At 37.0% G+C, this 19,031-nt stretch overlaps 2 protein-coding genes across 2 annotated transcripts; one reads left to right on the forward strand and one right to left on the reverse strand.

The window, feature by feature from the left end:
* The first annotated feature begins 2,104 nt into the window (after positions 1 to 2,104).
* LOC116196548 (phosphoglucomutase, cytoplasmic) lies at positions 2,105 to 9,922 on the forward strand. Its single transcript, XM_031526326.1, has 18 exons — positions 2,105 to 2,370; positions 3,238 to 3,319; positions 4,160 to 4,215; positions 4,533 to 4,646; positions 4,784 to 4,846; positions 5,963 to 6,082; positions 6,224 to 6,324; positions 6,962 to 7,021; positions 7,135 to 7,234; positions 7,320 to 7,477; positions 7,612 to 7,707; positions 8,031 to 8,094; positions 8,188 to 8,269; positions 8,374 to 8,549; positions 8,641 to 8,717; positions 8,855 to 8,987; positions 9,165 to 9,281; positions 9,380 to 9,922. Exons 1-18 carry the CDS (start codon positions 2,290 to 2,292, stop codon positions 9,449 to 9,451), a joined length of 1,752 nt encoding a protein of 583 aa, XP_031382186.1. The 5' UTR covers positions 2,105 to 2,289; the 3' UTR covers positions 9,452 to 9,922.
* Positions 9,923 to 13,987: 4,065 nt separating this feature from the next.
* On the reverse strand, positions 13,988 to 15,469 carry LOC116197906 (21 kDa protein-like). Its single transcript, XM_031528178.1, has 2 exons — positions 15,009 to 15,469; positions 13,988 to 14,471 (listed from the first exon to the last, which is right to left on the reverse strand). The coding sequence occupies exons 1-2, from the start codon at positions 15,416 to 15,418 to the stop codon at positions 14,279 to 14,281; spliced, it is 603 nt and encodes a 200-aa protein (XP_031384038.1). The 5' UTR covers positions 15,419 to 15,469; the 3' UTR covers positions 13,988 to 14,278.
* Between the last annotated feature and the right edge of the window lie 3,562 nt (positions 15,470 to 19,031).

Genomic DNA, 19,031 nt, shown 5'->3' on the forward strand with positions numbered 1-19,031 from the left:
TTTACGAATCACCTCGATTGTTCTAGATTTACTGTTCTAGCATTTCCAATAGGAGCAAATTCGTACTCTATTTCTTTGTCTTGCCTCGACGAATTGTAGACAGAGAGCACGTAAAAGAAAATTGAATAAATTTTTATCAAAGTAAATAGATGAATGAATATATATATATATATATATATATAATTAAATAAATAAAAGGCATCTATCTCGAGGGAGAAATAAAGAGAAAGAAGACGCGGATGGGATAGCAAAGCGGATATTCCATTCCATATGGACCAATCTGGGGAGAAGCATTTTGGAATCAAAGCCAAGGTAGAATAGCTCCTCCTTTATTCATACCTTCATCTTTTGCCACTTTTTCCTTTCGTTTTTCTATATATATCCTTTCACAATTACTCCTTTTTTATTGAAAAAAATTATAAGACGATGTTAGTCCACCAATCAAATTTATTTCATCATTACTTTTTTTTCCCCTTACATGAACAAAGAAGTGTTGTTTACATTAGATGAATTGATTATTAGATAGTATTAAACTTGCTTATTATGCGAAAGTTCATGACACCGTGTTTGGTAATGCAATTTAGAGCAGGGACGTAAATAGAAAATGTATGCTGCGGTGTTCTTTCGTGGAGTTATTTGCTTTTTTGAAAATTATTAACAACGTATTGAATATCTTGGGTTTTCTAATTGTATATCTATATTTATATGTATACAAATCATTCGCAAAAATAATATGTAAGGAAAAAGAACGATATAAAAAGGTTATCAAACAGAAGAAAGAATATCCACCAAAAGTGAAAGAAAAGGTATACGACAAATATATGTCTCACCGGACAAAGAACAATTTGAGATTTACATGATAAATACGCTTCATCCAAACAATAATTTAGTAAAATCAGTAATGATAACTTTTTCTTACTTATACATATGACTGAGACCTTCCTAGTTTGTGATTATTTAAACTGAATAATCACAAACTAGGAAATGATTCAATAGTCATACGAGATCCAAGAAGAGAGATGGATAAGAGAACGAAAAATATAAAAATACAAAGTCCCACTGATGAGATTTTAATTCCATGCCGAGGTTGATGTCAATATAACAAAGCTTCTTTCTCCAAATCAAGAATTTTGTGTTTGATTTAAAATTATTCTTTTCATTTGCAATTCAAGGCCAGAAAAAAGAAAAAAAGAAAAGAAAAGTTAAAGAAAGGTAGGACATCTTCCCGTCTAACCAATGGAAGTATATCCGAAGAAATGCTCTTTCCCTGGTCCCTTTTCATTTATTTTTCTCGAAATCCCACCTTCCAAATGCATTCTTGTAAGAATATATATATATATATATTTGATAAATAATATATAAGAGACATGTGCAACACCCTGTCATATATAAGAAAGAAAAAAGAAAAAAGACGATTAGTTGGTGCAATTTTATTTCTCTTCAGACAACCATCCAATCATCCAATCAATACAAGAAGTCTCATAGACTTAATGTGATGAATTGAGAATTTTAATAGCTAATCGAAAGACATGGATAGTTTCACCACGAGAATTAAATTTGTAAAACTGTAATATTTCTCGCTACTGTACTGCACTTCCTTTTATCAAATTTAGATATTAATTTAACTATAAACCCCCAACCCCTTCTATAATATTTTCTCCCACTCTCAACCATTCTCTCTTAAAAAAAAAAAACCAACGGCAATTCCCCATGTATTTCTTAATTGGATTTCTTTAATTGGAGTTTTCAACTAACAATAGTATTTTAAAATTTTATAATAAATTAGATTATCTCCTTTTAAAATTATAAAAATTAGTTCAAGACCTTGCTAAGTACGAAAAAAGAACAAAAATGAAGTATTACGTAACACGGCGCATGCAAAGCACGGTTACGACTCTTCTGAAGATAATGTACAAGAGTTAACAATACTCCGATCGGCGAACTTCATACGAAAGTTTACCTGCAAATATTTTCTTGAGCTTGTTCGAGTTTTTTTCTTTTCTTTTTCTTTTGGTTTCTAATTTTTTTGATATAATTTTTTTTTGAATAATGGTAAGGGGTGAGGTGTCAAATTTTTAATTGGTTTAGCTCCCTCGTATATATAAAGACCAAACAAAAACTAAACTCTCTCCTCTCCAGTCGCTGCAGCTTCGCTTCCCTTCCCTTCCCTTCCCTTCCCCTGTCTATACAAATCTCTCTCTCAATCTTTTCATATATTATATATATTCCATTCCATCAGCACTCCCTCCGATCAACTTTCTCTCCGTTTTACGTGTGCCTGTCGCAGAAATGGTGACGTTCGCCGTATCCAAGGTCGAGAGCACCCCCTTCGATGGCCAGAAGCCCGGCACTTCCGGCCTCCGCAAGAAGGTTGGTTCGGTTCCACCCCACCTCTCCCTCTTCTCGCGAGCCGTTGTTTCGATCCATTCCATTGCGAATCTCATGAACCCACTGGATAGGATGGAGATTATTCGTTCAGATACAGTCTCTCTGATTTCGGTGCTCTTATGGGATCTTCCCATTCGTTAGCTGCTCAGATCTAATTCTCCGTTCGCAGAATCAGTGGTAGAAGCCATTTCAGATCGGATCGTTGGAGTTTTCAATTAGAAGAAAAATATATGATTTTTTTATATAGATAAAGTTAGCTGCGTGTTGAGTGACTCGAATCTGAGGCTCAAGTTCGATCAACACAGGAATAGGATCCAATGCACAATTCAGCTGAGCTTTTGGATATTTGTGCGCATATACATAGACATGAGAAATCTATTCACTTCAAAATCCAGACTTGTTTATAATTTGGAATTGTCACGTAAGCTGGCGAATCAGCTAGTTCGGATCCAGTCCTCTGATTTTCCATTTCCTGCTGGAATTATCATTCCAGGAGATTTTTGTTCCATTTTCATGATCAAATGCAGGATCTTTTTTTTTTTTTTTCATTCCTCTACTAATTTTTGGAGTATTTAATTAAATTTAATCATACTTTGTTGTTTTGCCGGCGTTTTGCCTTGATTGCGTTAAGAGTTATGGTGAACGTGGGTGAAGTAGTGCTTTGTCATATGCGGGGGTTGAATTTTTCTTTTGTTGATTCCATTTATTTGTAAGAGAACTGCTTCTCTGTTGATATAAAACTAGTGTATATTAGCTTGGAGATAACGTATTGAATATGGAAGTATGTTATGTGCATCACTATTTCTTAGATTTCTAAATCTTAGCTTCATTGTGGGTGCTATTTTTCAGGTCAAGGTATTCGCGCAACCTCACTACTTACACAATTTCGTCCAGTCGACATTCAATGCTCTTTCAGCGGAGAAAGTTACAGGTGCGGGACTGTGCTTTTTGTGGAATGAATTATCTCTAAAGTACAAATTGGATTCAGTATAACTTATCTATGTTGATCTCGTTCAGCCATGTTGAGCGTAATACTATAGTTGATATAAAAACCTCTAGAGGATGGGCTGAGGGAAAGAAACGGAAAGGAATGAGCTCTGGAGTTTTCTCACTATTTTATTCAGCAGTGATATTAACTCTACAAGATGTGTTGGAGTTTTCTTTATGAAGAAATCTAGGCTTCTATAGACCTTTCCTTATCCACTTTTTTATTTTTATTTTTAGCTTCAATTATCGGTTGATCTTTTCTGTGAATTAGCATTATTCCTACTCTGAAACTTGTAGTATTTAATTTCTGTGGCATGGTTTTGGTTCTTCTTCATTTTTGTTTTGGTCCATGGAGAAGGGTTTAAGGGCAGATATATGTGACCTTCTGGTCGGCTGAGGCCCATTTTGTTTGGGGTGCCTAAGTTTTGGCCATGTTGAGGGCCTTATAGTTGGGTATATGTATGTGTATACTTTTTTCTGCAATAATGGTCTCCTTTTGATAGAATTGTAATTCTCTTAGACAATCGAATCATGCCACATTGAATTTTTTTTTTGGTATTGACCGTGCAATTAGACTTTCTGACACTCCATCTGCAAAGTAAGATTTTGCAATTAAATTATTTAGTGTTTTGAAAAAAACAAGTTACTTTTCTCCGTTTAATTTTTTACTTACTACTGGCTGCCATGTTCTCCTGCCAATTAGTTCTACCTCTCCTTGCTGCTGTTTTGTGCTTCTCTTGTTTGAAAAGAGAAGATTGAATACTTATAAATTGCATGCATGTAGGTGCTACACTTGTTGTTTCCGGTGATGGCCGATATTTCTCAAAGGACGCTATTCAGGTTTGCTTCTCATGAATTCAAGAGATTTTTTCTTGAATCACTTAATTGGGTTTTACTTGCTTTGTTCTGCTACCTGCTTTCAAAGTGGTCTATATAGGGGTCAGGAAAGGGAAAAAGAACATACTGAGATTAGTTCAATCCCTTTAAAGTTGATTACTGTGTGAATTTTACGAGCTATTTCAATTCAATTTCAATTTCACTGTGAATTTTACGAGCTATATCAATTCAGTTTCAATTTATGTCATAATATCCATTTTTTGATTTTTTTTGTGATTGCACATCTTGGCTTTTTACATGCTCCCATTCAATATTGGCAGATCATAATCAAGATGGCAGCTGCAAATGGAGTGAGACGTGTTTGGGTTGGTCAGAATGGCTTGCTTTCAACTCCTGCTGTTTCTGCAGTAATTCGTGAAAGAACTGGACATGATGTATGTAATCTTATATAAAATGGTGACATCTAGCCTGTTTATTCTTCTATGCTCATCCTCCTTAATCTTGTTTGAAAATATTATGGGTTTACTAAACTAGTTTATCAATAACTTCACTTCTAAACTTCATTTATCAGGGTGCCAAGGCAACAGGGGCATTTATTTTGACAGCAAGCCATAATCCTGGTGGTCCCAATGAGGTAGGTTTTGCCATATCCCTTGCCACTAAATTGCTTTTCTATATTTGTAGTTTCCTGGATTCTTGAGTGATGATACACTTTTATTAATATCTATGATCAATGACAAAGAAGGATACTTGTGCATGGACCTGGGAAATCAGATCTTATTTCCTCATATTTTTTGGAAACTTTGCTGTGGATACACCTAAATCACCCAGTACTGCAAATCATCATTATTGTGAAACTCCTCCTTTAGGCGTCTCACAGTCTTAATTTTCGTGGTCTCTTAAGAGTTTGGAGGGCTAAGAGAGGTAGTTTTTAAGGAATGGTTTATTGCTTTCTGATTTAAATTTAAGATGCCATTTTTTTAATTATAAATTCGTCCAACTCTCAGATACCTCTTCTTATGTCGCGTTACTGTCTAATGACTTGATTATTTTGTTAAAATCAGTTCCTGAGAATGAATTGGCTGGTATTGATATACTCTGATATTACAGCAGTTGTATGAAATTGTGTCTATAGCTTATGAGTGTTGCATAAAGTCTAGGTATGGCATTCTTCCTATAGAATGCTTCGCAAATGAAGATATTGCTTGTTAGTAATATTAAAAGAGGAGGATAATTCTGTAAACTGTTATGACTTGTAGACCAGGATAGAATCTCTTGATGAGCTACCTCTTTACTGTCAAGTAGCTTCTAAAATTTGGGTTTCTGATAATTTCTTTAATTGAATGAAATAGATTATACATTAAAATCTATGATGGATCATTGATTGCATGGAAAGTATTAATTGTTCATTTGATGAAACTCGAATCTATGGAAATTGTTTCTTCTCTTATTACCTGGACTTTGTGGAATAATATGACAAAGAGGGTTGTTTGAGGAAGCAGAGTGAATCCATGTGGATTTCAAGTTCCTTCTCTACTGAAGTGTTGGCTATTGGTTTTATAATGGGGAGCAGACTTGGATGTTGTCGCCAGTAATGCACTCAGTTTGTTATCTTGAAATACAAAATCGTTCTTTACTAATTCCTTTAGGGTGGTTTCTAGCAATTAGTATATAAATCCTAGAGAAATACTGACGAATGAAGGAGGTTGTGGTATGAAAGTATGACTCTATACCTTCAATCCTATTGCAGGATTTTGGGATCAAGTACAACATGGAAAATGGTGGTCCTGCCCCAGAATCGATTACTGACAAGATCTATGAAAATACTAAAACAATTCGGGAGTACTTAATTGCGGAAAATCTTCCTAATGTAAGCTTACTTGAATGGAAAGCTAAAATCTTACTGATGTGTAAATACTTTGGAAGCAGCATTTCTTTCAACATTGCGCCTATGCATGTATTATTTTCTCAATGATACAGTGGTATGATAACAGTCAGCCTTCTTTTTTAGGTTGATATAACTGTGCCAGGCGTAACAAGTTTCAGTGGACCTGAGGGACAATTTGATGTTGAGGTTTTTGATTCGGCCAGTGATTATGTTGCCTTGATGAAGTAAGCTCTCTATCATCTTGCTGCCAAATATGCACTTTTCACATTTGTGGTGTTCAAAGCATAGGTTGAATCATTTTCATGGTTCCTAATGCAAATTTTCCTGCACTTGAATGATGTTTGAAGAACACATAAACATGGAGTTTTGTGCACATGCTGCCGTCTGCTGATGATGCTCTTTAATTTTCTATATGCCTTCATTTGATCAGTTATCAATCTTGATCATGAGCGACTTAAGCTTATGAACTATTCAACTCTTTCAAAGATCAGGCTAACCTTCTCTTGCAGTTGCAGATGATATGATTGGTGTAATTGAATACTACATGAAATAAAATTCATTAGCATCTTCAATGGATTGCTGATAACATTAAATTATAACATAATCCATCCGACTCCATACAATGTCTTACCTTCTACGACTCTTTGATAGCGAATCGTGAATAGGACTTACATATTCAAATGAAGACAGCCACATGGAACTGTGACAAATGCATCAGTCATCACTACTGATTTTCCAGGGATAGAAATGTGCAAGCCTTTGACATGCATCATGGGAATAAATACTAGTTTTGCTTTTGGCATGAAATTTCTTAAATATCTAGTGCTTACTAATGGTATTTTCCCTTTGATAATGGCACAGGTCAATTTTTGACTTCCAATCTATCCGGAAACTGCTCTCTTCTCCAAAGTTTAGTTTTTGGTCGGTAGATTGCCTTTTATCCTTTTCCCCCCTTATGCAATATGTTATTTGTGACAGGCTGATATGTTTTATATTCATCAGTGACCTTACTTACAGTTTTAACCTAATCACAGCTATGATGCATTACATGGAGTTGCTGGAGCATATGCCAAACGAATCTTTGTGGAAGAGCTTGGTGCACAAGAGAGCTCATTATTGAACTGCACGCCCAAGGTTTTCTTACTTCTCTCATGCGTCACTGGTATTTCATAACATCTTCAAGTTGCTGTGTCTTAAAATGATGATTAAATATTTACAGGAAGACTTTGGAGGTGGTCACCCAGACCCAAATTTAACATATGCCAAGGAGTTGGTGGCACGTATGGGCTTGGGAAAGTCTAATACCGGAGAAGAGCCGCCTGAATTCGGAGCGGCTGCTGATGGTGATGCAGATCGTAATATGATCCTTGGAAAGAGGTAGAGTTGTCCAGATGATGCTTTTTGACCCACAGCACTTCCCGACTAGATAGAAGTCGAAGAAAGAAGACCTTTTTTTTTCTGTTAATTGGAGAAACTTTGTTATGTTTTGTGATTAATTTCTTTCACTGCAGGTTCTTTGTGACTCCATCAGATTCAGTTGCAATCATTGCTGCAAATGCAGTTGATGCCATACCGTACTTCTCAGGTGGTCTTAAGGGAGTTGCCAGGTTGGTGTTGCTTTTCACCTTGTTAGCTGCTACAGAGAGGCCTTTCTCTCTGTTTATTTATTTATTTTTTTTAGATGCTCCTTTATGTGAGGAGTAGGTTTTTTCCTTTCTATCACATATTAATGTTGGACCACATGCATGTATATGTTGTTTGAACAACTGATATATTCTCGTAATCGTCCAGTTCTTTCAGTGCTTATCTTTTATTTATTTATTTATTTTTTCTTTTGGTCAATAATATAATTGTTTTTTAGTCTTAGATATGCTCTAACCCCTCACTTTTGCCATCGGATCTCATAAATAAATGAAATTGGTGGTTGTAGGAGCATGCCGACTTCAGCTGCCCTAGATGTTGTCGCAAAACATTTGAATTTGAAATTTTTCGAGGTAATTAGAAGCAAAGAATGATATGATTAACACTTGATGACCCTGTATTTAGTTCATACTGATAATACTTGTTTTCCCTATGTTTATCTCTAGGTGCCCACTGGGTGGAAATTTTTCGGCAACCTAATGGATGCTGGAATGTGCTCAGTTTGCGGAGAGGAAAGCTTTGGAACTGGTTAGTACATAAAATTCCTTTCGACAGTAAAGAAATCAATTTTCAAGGCATCAGTATGTTTTCTAGACTGTCCTTTGTAACTTTGGGTTTGAAATTATCAATAGGCTCTGATCATATCCGAGAGAAGGACGGAATTTGGGCTGTCTTGGCCTGGCTTTCTATTCTTGCCTACAAGAACAAGGACAACCTCAACGGGGAAAAGCTCGTGACTGTAGAAGATATAGTTCGTCAACACTGGGCCACCTATGGTCGCCACTACTATACTCGATATGATTATGAGGTATTGCTTATTAGTTGCTTTTCTTTAATTATTTCAGCTATTATGACGCAGTCAAAGCTTTAGTTGACTGATTTGTCTTTGTTTATTGAAGAATGTTGATGCAGGAGCAGCAAAGGAATTAATGGCATACTTGGTCAAGCTGCAATCCTCTCTCTCTGAAGTTAATGAGTAAGCTTTCACCTGCCTCTCTGAGTATCTCCTCTCTATTCATTCTTCATATACTTTTTGATTCTTTCTCCTTAAAAGTCGATGAGCTGTTATATTTTTCGTCTACCTGATAAGTCTCTTCTCTCTTAATTTTACAGCATAGTGAAAGGGGTACGTTCTGACATATCGAAGGTTGTTCATGCTGATGAATTTGAGTACAAAGATCCTGTTGATGGCTCTGTCTCGAAGCATCAGGGTATTCGCTATTTGTTCGAAGATGGCTCTCGACTTGTGAGTTTCAACACTCTTGCTCTGCTTCTTATCCAACATGAGTACTGGAATGATTTGGTCATTTGCTTTGCAGCAGAGATGTCATCTGTTGTTCAGGAGTAATCATGGTTTTTTAGTTTCTCAGTACAAACTTGGCAGAAAGATGCTTTTTGATAAATGATCTATCAAAACTGGCAGGTTTTCCGCCTCTCAGGAACTGGGTCAGAAGGTGCCACAATCCGTCTCTATATTGAGCAGTATGAAAAGGATTCATCAAAGACTGGAAGGGATTCACAGGAAGCACTGGCTCCTCTTGTGAGAAAATTTATTATTACCTCAAAAACTTTTAATACTTCCACCCTGTATCTCACCAACATTTATGGAGTTGATTAATTTGGCCTTTCGATTTACAGGTGGATGTAGCGCTGAAGCTCTCAAAGATGCAGGAATTCACTGGCCGATCTGCCCCCACAGTCATCACATGAACATTCCCCCGCTCATCTACCCCCATACTTGGTTGTGTATCGCATGAAGAAACTAAGAGAGTAATGATTGATGCGAACGAGTGCCTGCATCTTGTCATAGGCCGACACCGTTCAGAATCGTGTCATCTTTTTGCTGCTGTTATAACCACGGATACTTTTGTGCCGTATACATGAGCTGCAAGAGAGCTCCGTTGTCTTATTAAACATGTTTTATCTGCTTTTAGCTTAAAGAATAAAGTCCGTTTGTTTCGTTGAGACTAATTTAATGCGTCGGTAGTTTTGGGTGAGCTGAGCAACACCAACAGGAGTGAGCTTTTAGGGTTAGGAAGCGAGAAATAGAGTATACGAGTTCCACTCTCTGCTCGCTGAAGCTCGTTTTTCTTGCAACTTGTGCGAAACCCGTTGCGCATTATCCTGTGTAAATTTGATTCGGTTGACTGTCGCGCCTTGCTAAATTTGCCCGGTTGTCTTCCTCCTGCTTGCATGAGCATGACATTATATTGCCCAAGATTTCAGTTAGTTTTCGATGCCTATTTTTTTTTAGCTTGAGTAGGTAGCATGAATATATAATGGCTTTTCACTTTTAGATGGTTCAGATCTGTCAAGTTGTGGAGCTGCATTCGGTTCATGATGTGGATGTATCGTGCATAGTTGCAAGGTCAAAGAAACTCAACAGTAGCATATTTGTTAGCCTTGAATCGAACTTCCAATTCCGAGCTAGAATACCCCTTTTAGTCTACCAAGTGACATCCGACTCGAAATGGGATATCGGGGTAGATGGGAAAGCAAGGAGGAGGATAAAGAACATTGCCAAATTAATCGAGTATTCCCTCATCTCATGTCATCTCAAGTGAACGCCAATAATCTTCGCTTTAATGCCCCGGTTCCGGCCTCCCCGAGGCAGAAATTCATCTTGCCATTGCAAGTCTGGCCTCCCGAGGCAGACGATCCATCTTGCCACTGTAAGTCGAGTGAGAAGGCCTCAGCCGTACCTGTCATTTCAACAGATTTGGAGGATTAAAATTCGAAAAGAACAGCATTTTCCGCCTCAAGCACGCATCCCGGTGAGGCTTTGACACATCCCGGTGATACGACTATCAGTTTCAGTTGTGCCCGTGACGAAGAAAAACAACAAATCACGGGGCTCGAATGTTGAAATCCAACCGTTCATTCCACTGCAGAAGAATCCGTAGAACATGCGATGTCGCAATCCGATGGCCCATGAATGTCGGAAGAAGAAACAGATAAAAGAGAGCTACCTGCTTCTCGTGAATTATTATGCTCTCTTCGTCCTTTTTTGGGTTTTGGCCGTATTAGCCTAAGAGGAAATAGCTACCTTCTTTTTCCTGAGTAATATATCTGCAGTAGTCCGTCGGAATTTCTGCCGGAAAACTCATCGCTTCGTGCTTTCGGACATCAAAAAAAAAAAAAAAAAACCGGATGCCACTCTTGCTTGAGCTCGGATACGCTTCCACGGAACACGTAACGATGGTTCAATGATTTGAGGGCATTGAATGCCCGACCGATCATCACAAGATTGCTTAAGCTCCCGTCGTTCTCTTGGAGAGGACCCCTTACCCGATTTCTGGGTTTTGGTTTTGGTCTCTTTCGTCCCCAAACTGTAGGCTGACATGTGTCATTAGTTTATTTATCATCATCTAACCTCCATTCCCAATAAAAGGACAAATTCATATTTCTGTACAGCCCACGTCTGGGGCCGAAAACAAAAAGGAATCATTATTTTTTAAGAACCTGGCAGTAAAAATTCACGTCATGCGACTCTTTTGGATCGATGGTAAATCACCCTCCTTTATTTTGTTAAGCAAGGAGGAGTGTGACCGTTTAACCGAAAAAAATTAATTCATGTTCCTTGAAACAAATTTCTCTTCCTCCTCAAACATTTAAGACGGTTTCTTTTTCGAGTGAAAACTTTAAAATCCACAATTACTATTAATAACTTCCACCGCTTAGCAAGTACTTGCTCGTAGTAGACCTTAGCGAGGCTACTCATATAGAATAAAAGAAGTCAATAAATAGACTATAACGAGCGAAACTTGTGTCAATCGGGACATTCATTGTTTTTGTATAACATGTTTTGTTCTATTTGTTCTATATCTATACTTTCAAGAGTGACTAACTGAAGTAGTTGATCTATTCGTTATATGTCCATATAAATTTTTTTTTGTTTTTTATTGGAGACTATATAGGTATCTTCACTTATTGATTGAGCTTATGATATCACAAATTTCTTTTCACGTGTCAACTTGATCTTGGCTGTGAAATGCTTCCAGAAGTCATGATAAAAACTTGTATTTACAAACAGAGGAATTAATTTTTTAACGCATGGATAAGGGTTCCTAAGATTATGCAACTAGCAGGATGTATAGGTAATTTCTCGTCATATCATCACGAGAAAGGTCTATTCAAGATTAATTTCTCTTTTAGGACTGATCAAAACACGTCGAACATCAAAGAGCATGCAGCGTAATAGTACACACATTCATTTGATAATTATAAGAAGTTTTAGATTCGATACTCACTGTGAAATTACGTGTACATCTTTTTTAGCAATCAGAATTTTTATTTGTATTAGGAACATGAATCAATTTTACAATCAAAAAACCACATCAACTTTAATAATTATTGCCATATATCAGAGGGGGAAAAGGACCAATAGTAATGTATAATCATATGCGTTTTGCTTTCCTACTTCGCGCTAACCAACAAACATATCCATCCCCCACGGTACGCATCTGATATTGATACTTGTCCTTTATTTTAATTTTTAATTTTTAATTTTATTGTTTAAATTAGTAAAACATATTAATGATGGACTTTCTACGTAAATAATTAAAATGTAAGAGTATTATCTGTAGGCAGAGGGCACTAATCCTTACAATTTTGTCTTCTTCAGCAGTTGCACTGTCATGATTAACCATGAAAGAGAAAGTATGTAATATCATAATGCATATATGGAACCACGGGCGGCGCCAACATTTACATTCAGGGCCAATCTTATACTTTTGAGGGTAAAATTTTAAAAATTTAAAATTTAGAGAGGTAAAATACTAATTTTACATAAAAAAATTCATACTTTTGAGGGTGAAATTTAAAAATTTCAAAGTTTATGGGGCAATTGCCCCCTGACAATACATTGGCCCCGCCCGAGTATGGAACAATTGATCTTTTGATTGTATAGATTTTAGTGAATACTGTACACATTTAAGAATAACTCATACGACAAGTTTTTTGATACTCAATGAGAAAATCTTAAATGATCATACTTCATATTGACGTGGTGATGAAAAATCAATAAAAATTCTTTAATAATAATTATGATAATTATATGAGTGATTAGCACTAATTTTTCTATTTCATGCAATTTAATATGTGCTTCCTCATGTCACGTGGCGATATAGGATCATTCAAGAACTTCTCGTATTCATATATATATATATGTATGTATAACTTGAAATCTTGATAAATAAATTTATCCTTTTTTCTTATATTCATCCGTATTTTCAACTCCAACTAGAAAAAATCATTATTCTGCTTAAGTAAGGTTTCGTGTTCAAGTCCTTGTGAATGCAAAAAAAGTACGATATGAGAGCTTTATCCCATAATGGGCCGATTAGGCTCAACTGGATTAGTCGGAGTGCAATTGAGCTTCCGGATATCAGGATTCACACCGAAAAAATGGAGCCAATTTTCTAGGAGAATTTTTCCTCCAGTTCTCTATATAAAAAGGAGAAGCATAAAACACGGTCCTCCAAATGAGGATCATAATAATAATAATATTATTATTATTATTATTATTGTTGTTGTTATTATTATTGTTGTTGATCATCCATCGACCGAAAAAAAAAAAGGATTGATCATCCATTTGGAAAATCCGTGTTTCCTAGATTTCAACAGAAGTTTGGAGAAGGTAATAAAAGCAAAGAAGTAAAGAAGAAAATTTAGAAAAAAATTGACTCCCCTTTTAACTAGGTGAACACGGTTTTCATAATTTTCTGATTTTAAGAAATTTCCGCAATTTTGAATTAGGGCGAATATATTTCACAATTTTCTAAATTTAAGAAACAAAATCTTGGTAGAGAATTTTGAAATTATTTTGTCTTTTCTTTTCATCTATGCTTGTTCCTTTTTTTTTTTTTGCGTTAAAAATGATAGGCTTCGCTTATAATCTTTTTGACTGCCCCTTTCTTTGGCTAGTACTTTGAAATGGAACTTTAACAACTTTCCAATTTATATATGTGTGTATGTATATGACATATTATGATCTAAATGATATAATAGCGCAAGGGCCTTCCAAAAGGCAGACATAGAGCATGTTCTTTTACCTCTTCGTGTCTTTTCGTCACTTAAGAGGTCAAGAAGATCGAGATAGACCCATCTGATGGGTTCTGCTTTTCAAGATTATTAAAGTTTTCAAAATTTATAATGCCACGGAGATTCAGATGTTTTATAGATTTCGCTATTAAAAATTTTGAGCGACAATACAAACCGAGTTATGTACCTACAAAAAACCAAAAGTCCGTGCAAATGGAGAACCTCGAGATTTTATACTAGGCATATTCACACTGACTTCGGTCCTTTTCACTAGCACAACCAACGTCCATCGGAAATTATACAAATTTTCTCTTATGGATGGACATTTCCACTCAAAGAAGACGAATTTACTTGGTCACACCATCAACCTAACATTACTTGCTTGCAGACACTCCTATCATTTGTTAACCTAACTAAAAGACTCTTGCTTAACAACAAAATAGAAGGAAAAAAAAAAAAAACCCCCTTTCTCTAATTTAAAGGTGTAAGTAAAAACTAAGGAGACGCTTGGTTCACGAAACTGTTTACTAATGCTAGCGCATTGCTGGTCACTTGCTTCACACCCGTAGCCCTATTGTTCACATCCGACTTTACGGGCCCCTCGGGGACGTCCTCAAACCCATCGGTACATGTCTCCTCATCCGTCAGGGCGGCGCTCATCCATGTCTGGACGTTGCTCATTTGGAACCTGCATGCGTTTTAAGAGATCCGCAATGTTTAGAAGGGAGAATGTCGAACAAAATATTCGCAGCTTTTATATTTTAAAATATGCAAAATCCTGTACATGAAAAACTTTAAATGATATGGATTTGTTGTTAGCGTTAGCTGAAACATTGTAACACATGAAACCTTCAAAAAAAAAAGTTTATAGATAAAATAATTTATTATAAGGAAGATTTATTGGCCTAATAGGGTATAAGAAAATATAAAATAATAATGATAAAAAAGGTTACACTTATAAAAATCAAAGTGTTATGGTGCAGTTAATATAGGCTTTCCTAACAAAAGAATTTTCAAAAATATATAGCCCGACAAGTATATTCCTTGTAATCTTTTTCTTTTCAAATTGTGCACACACTTTTTTTTTTGGGCAATCATACAGTTCGCGTAACCACAGAGAAAAAACTTTACTTACAAACACGATGAAAAGGACGAGAGGATGCTAAAATCAGGGTAAAAATGGAAAGATGAAGATTTTATACTTGTATCAAATAAATTTAATTACCTGAAAGATTCCTGGCTCGAGGTGTCGAGCCCCCTCATCTGGTTCAGTGACCCCTTGATCTCGTCCACGGCATCCCCGAAGTTGGTGAAGCAGTCGTGCAGGGCTGCGGCGGCCCGTGGGCCAGCCCCGTAGTCAGCCTGCCGGGACAGGTTGGACACATACTCGGCCATCCGGCGGGCCCTCGACAGGCTTACCGAAATGGCAACACGGGCGAGACGGTCCGGGTCGTTTCGGATGGCTCGGGCATAGCGACACAGGGTGCTGTAGCAAACATCTTTGTAGAGCGTAGCAGCGCAGCTTGTGCGGATGTAGTCGGTGGCGTTGGAGTCCTCAGCATAGAGGATGTTGGCCGACCGGACGGCAGGGACCGAGAGGAGGAGGACAAGGAAAGGGAGGACGAGAGATTGCATTGTCAGAGAGGAGAGGGGACTCTGTTCCTTTGTGTCATGTGCTTTGGGGGAAGCCCTGCTTATAAGTAGTCTTGCCTCTGTTGGTTGCAGGATGACAAGGTTACCCGTAGTTCTGATGACATATTACAATGATGCCATTATGAATTTCCCTATTTTTATTTGTTTACTTTCTTCCTTTTTCTGGAAACGGCCCATGGCTAATTTATTAAGCCACTTTGGTCTATCACTTGGCACTGAGAAGTTATTGAGTGATTCTATATCGTCATGTGACGTGAGATAATATCAATTAAATTGCATGAAACTAGAGACTTAGTGCTAATCACTTGGATAATTGTTATAATTATTTTTTTATTAAAGAATTCTTATTCATTCTTCTTCACCACACCACTATAAGATGAGAGGGGAAAAAATTAAAAAGAAAAAAGAAAAAGAAGGAAAAGGAGATATTATTGTACATTTTCATGTGATTGCTTTTTCTCCAAAACAAGGTATTTTTGTGCAATAATGTAAGCAATATTATTATCAAAGCAAAACATTTCCGTTTCCTTACACAGCATATATACACTTAACTAATTCATAGCGAGATATCGAGTAACGTTGTTCGGTCTACATAATAATCTATCTGAATCGATGATAATCTTGATAACGGAAACCTGTATTACATTATAGGTACGTGACTTTTTGGGTTATCTATGAGATCATCACTTGCATTAATAAAATGGCAATGATCTTGGTTCACGTTTTGCATGTTTGCTTAATTAATTGAGCCGGCTGCCTGTAGTATGACATCGATTGATGAACTATCAAGATTCTCTTTCGATTATACCATTACTTATATATGGAAATTTTAGAAACGTGTTGAATAACTCCATCATCCAATTAAATTATGTAGTGATGATGTGGTAGTATACGATTTATAAATAATATTATCATCAACCCAATCGTGTGTGTCACTGCTTAAATGGCCGGAACTAAAGAGAATATTTCAGGACATATATATATATATATATATTGAAAATAATACGGTACAAGACGTTTTTTGACTTTTTTGGCGCTTGCAACACAAATTCAAGTCATTTCTTTATACAGAACGGAATTTTTTTCATTGCATAACATGCTATCTATATTCTGTTAAGAAATGAACAGAATGCTGACGTGACAGCTTGTTTGAGAAGAGGTTTGCAACAAATAAAAACTTAGAGGCATAGACAAATAAAATATAAGTTTTTTTTTTTAAAAAAGAAAATCCCATTTAGGATTGTAGGGGCTGTTGCGGCAGCCCAACTGACCACGAACCCCTTGGTTGGGGTGGCCGGCAGACTTAGATCATGTCGACGACCCCGATCAGGGGTTGGGTGGGTGATGGGGCCGCCCCTAAACCCCAAATTTGAGGGATCCTAGTTTTTTTTTTTAAAAATTAAATTACATTTTATTTGTTTATGTTGTTTGTTACAAAACACCCTCAAACAAGCTGTCACGCTAGCATTCCATCCATTTCTTGGTAGAATATGGACGACATGTTGTGCGGTGAAAAACAAATTCATACTGTACAAGGAAATGATTTGAATTTGTGTTGCAAACATGAAAAAAGTAAATAAAAAAAATGTGTTGTACGGTACTATTTTTCCATTTTTTTTCATATAGTTTCATATAATGTTTCATTATTTCCTCACATAAGCATAATATATATATTGTTAGAGATGTCTCGCATTAAACTCGAAAGACCCTGTAGGCCATGACAAGATTGGTCGAAAAGAGGAAGGGACGATATATTTTTTATTTTCTAGGGATTTCGTTGTATTTTTTGAATATTTGAAGAGTGAAATATTCCTAGGAGATATTATGGATATTTCTAGGATATTTTTAGATTATTTAAAAGGGAAAATATCTATATCTCAAAAGGAAGAATATTTTAGGATATCTTTAAAATATGAGCGGTGTTGTATCTATATAGGGAATAAGTCTTGTACGCAAGAATACAACGTTGCGAGGGACGATAATTGTTGGGTGATATCAATACTCTCGGGTTTATTTTCTCCGTAACTCTAGGGTTTAGAGCAAGAAAGGTGGAGAATTGAGAGATCGGAGAGACTCTTCTCGGTGAGGTTCGGGTCGATAAGGGCTTAAGAAACACGAGTGATATATTGGTTGTAATTTCCAATTTTTCGATCTAGTAGATACTCTTGTCGTTGATATTTCCCTCTGTTTGAGGGTTTTCCTACGTATATTTGTTGTTGTTATTTTTTGATTTCTCGTGATTCTAATCTTGTTTGGACGTCTTTAGAATAACAATTGGTATCAAAGCACATGTTTTTGAGCTATTAAAGATGTCGAGCGCGAGATTCGAGGTAAAAAATTTCGACGGGACAAACGACTTCGGATTGTGGCAGATAAAAATGAAGGCTTTGTTGGTTAAGCACAACCTGGAAGGAGTATTAGGATGAGAGGTCAAGCTAGATCCGACCCCAACGGCAGACCAGAAGAAGTCGGTTATGGCTAAGGCTCTCAGCATAATCCAATTAAGCCTATCAAGCTAAGTCCTGTTGGAGGTGTGCGATTTGGGCTCGGCACCAGAAGTTTGGAAGAAACTGGAATCGCTATATCTGCAGAAGTCCCTGACGAACATGTTGTACTTGAAGCAACAATTGTAGAAGCTAAGATTGAATCCGAGAACCTCCGTAGGTGATCACGTGGATCTATTCAATTGGATCGTGATGGATCTCGCTAACATTAATGTCAAGATAGAAGACGAGTATTGCTATGGCGCTCTCTGTCAGAGTCCTATGAGAGCTTCGTCAACACCATGCTCTACGAGAGGACAAGCATCACCTTGGAAATCGTCAAGGCGTCGTTGAACTCGAAGGAGTTTTAGAAGAAGGAGACTGGTTCCCAGGGGAGCAGTGAGGGACTTATCACAAAAGGCGGATCGACAGAGATGAGATCTCGTAACAGGTGCAAGTCAAGGTGTCGAAAAAGGACTTGTTGGATTTGCGATGAAGAAGGCCATCTCTAGCGGGACTATCAAAGTCGAAAGTCAAGGCATTGGCGAATATAGGGGGGACGGAGCAAAGTGATGGAGAAGGAGATATTCTCTCAGTTGTAGTGGATAGGGGGACAGGGACTCTCACTACATCGGGTTGGTCAGGTACGCCATGAGTTCTCGATTCGATTACCTCTTACCATATTTTTCATGATAGGGCATTGCTTATTGCTTATCGGTAGATAGAGGGTGGTAAAATTCTTATGGCGGACAAACACGTAATATTGTTGGGGTGGGTAGAGTTAGAATAAGATGTATGATGGAAGTGAGATAACATTGTCAGATGTTAGGCATGTCCTGGGTATAAGGAAAAATTTAATATCGTTAGGAAGTCTTGATACTCTTGGTTATAGGTACGAGGGCCAAGGTGGAGTTTTAAAGATGTCGAATGGGAGCTCTTGTGGTGATAAAAGGGGGTGTTACGGGACGGGATGTAAGTTCTGCAAGGTAAACCGGTACTACGACAGCGTTCGAGAGGTCAACTCCCGAAAAAAAGTACTTGTGTGATCTCGGCCTTGACAAGGTGGATGGGTGCAGGTCATTGCACTCGATCAATAAGTCTTCGAAATTCAT

Source organism: Punica granatum, chromosome 2 (assembly GCF_007655135.1).
Source record: "Punica granatum isolate Tunisia-2019 chromosome 2, ASM765513v2, whole genome shotgun sequence".
Lineage (NCBI taxonomy): Eukaryota > Viridiplantae > Streptophyta > Magnoliopsida > Myrtales > Lythraceae > Punica > Punica granatum.

Bases quoted from the DNA above. Each gene is read 5' to 3' on its own strand.
- LOC116197906 (XM_031528178.1), bottom strand. From the start codon at position 15,418: ATGCAATCTCTCGTCCTCCCTTTCCTTGTCCTCCTCCTCTCGGTCCCT. The intron at 14,472-15,008 runs GTAATTAAATTT...AAACGCATGCAG, and splicing joins TCGAGCCAGGAATCTTTCAG to GTTCCAAATGAGCAACGTCC.
- LOC116196548 (XM_031526326.1), top strand. From the start codon at position 2,290: ATGGTGACGTTCGCCGTATCCAAGGTCGAGAGCACCCCCTTCGATGGC. The intron at 6,325-6,961 runs GTAAGCTCTCTA...ATAATGGCACAG, and splicing joins GATTATGTTGCCTTGATGAA to GTCAATTTTTGACTTCCAAT. The intron at 8,988-9,164 runs GTGAGTTTCAAC...CAAAACTGGCAG, and splicing joins TCGAAGATGGCTCTCGACTT to GTTTTCCGCCTCTCAGGAAC.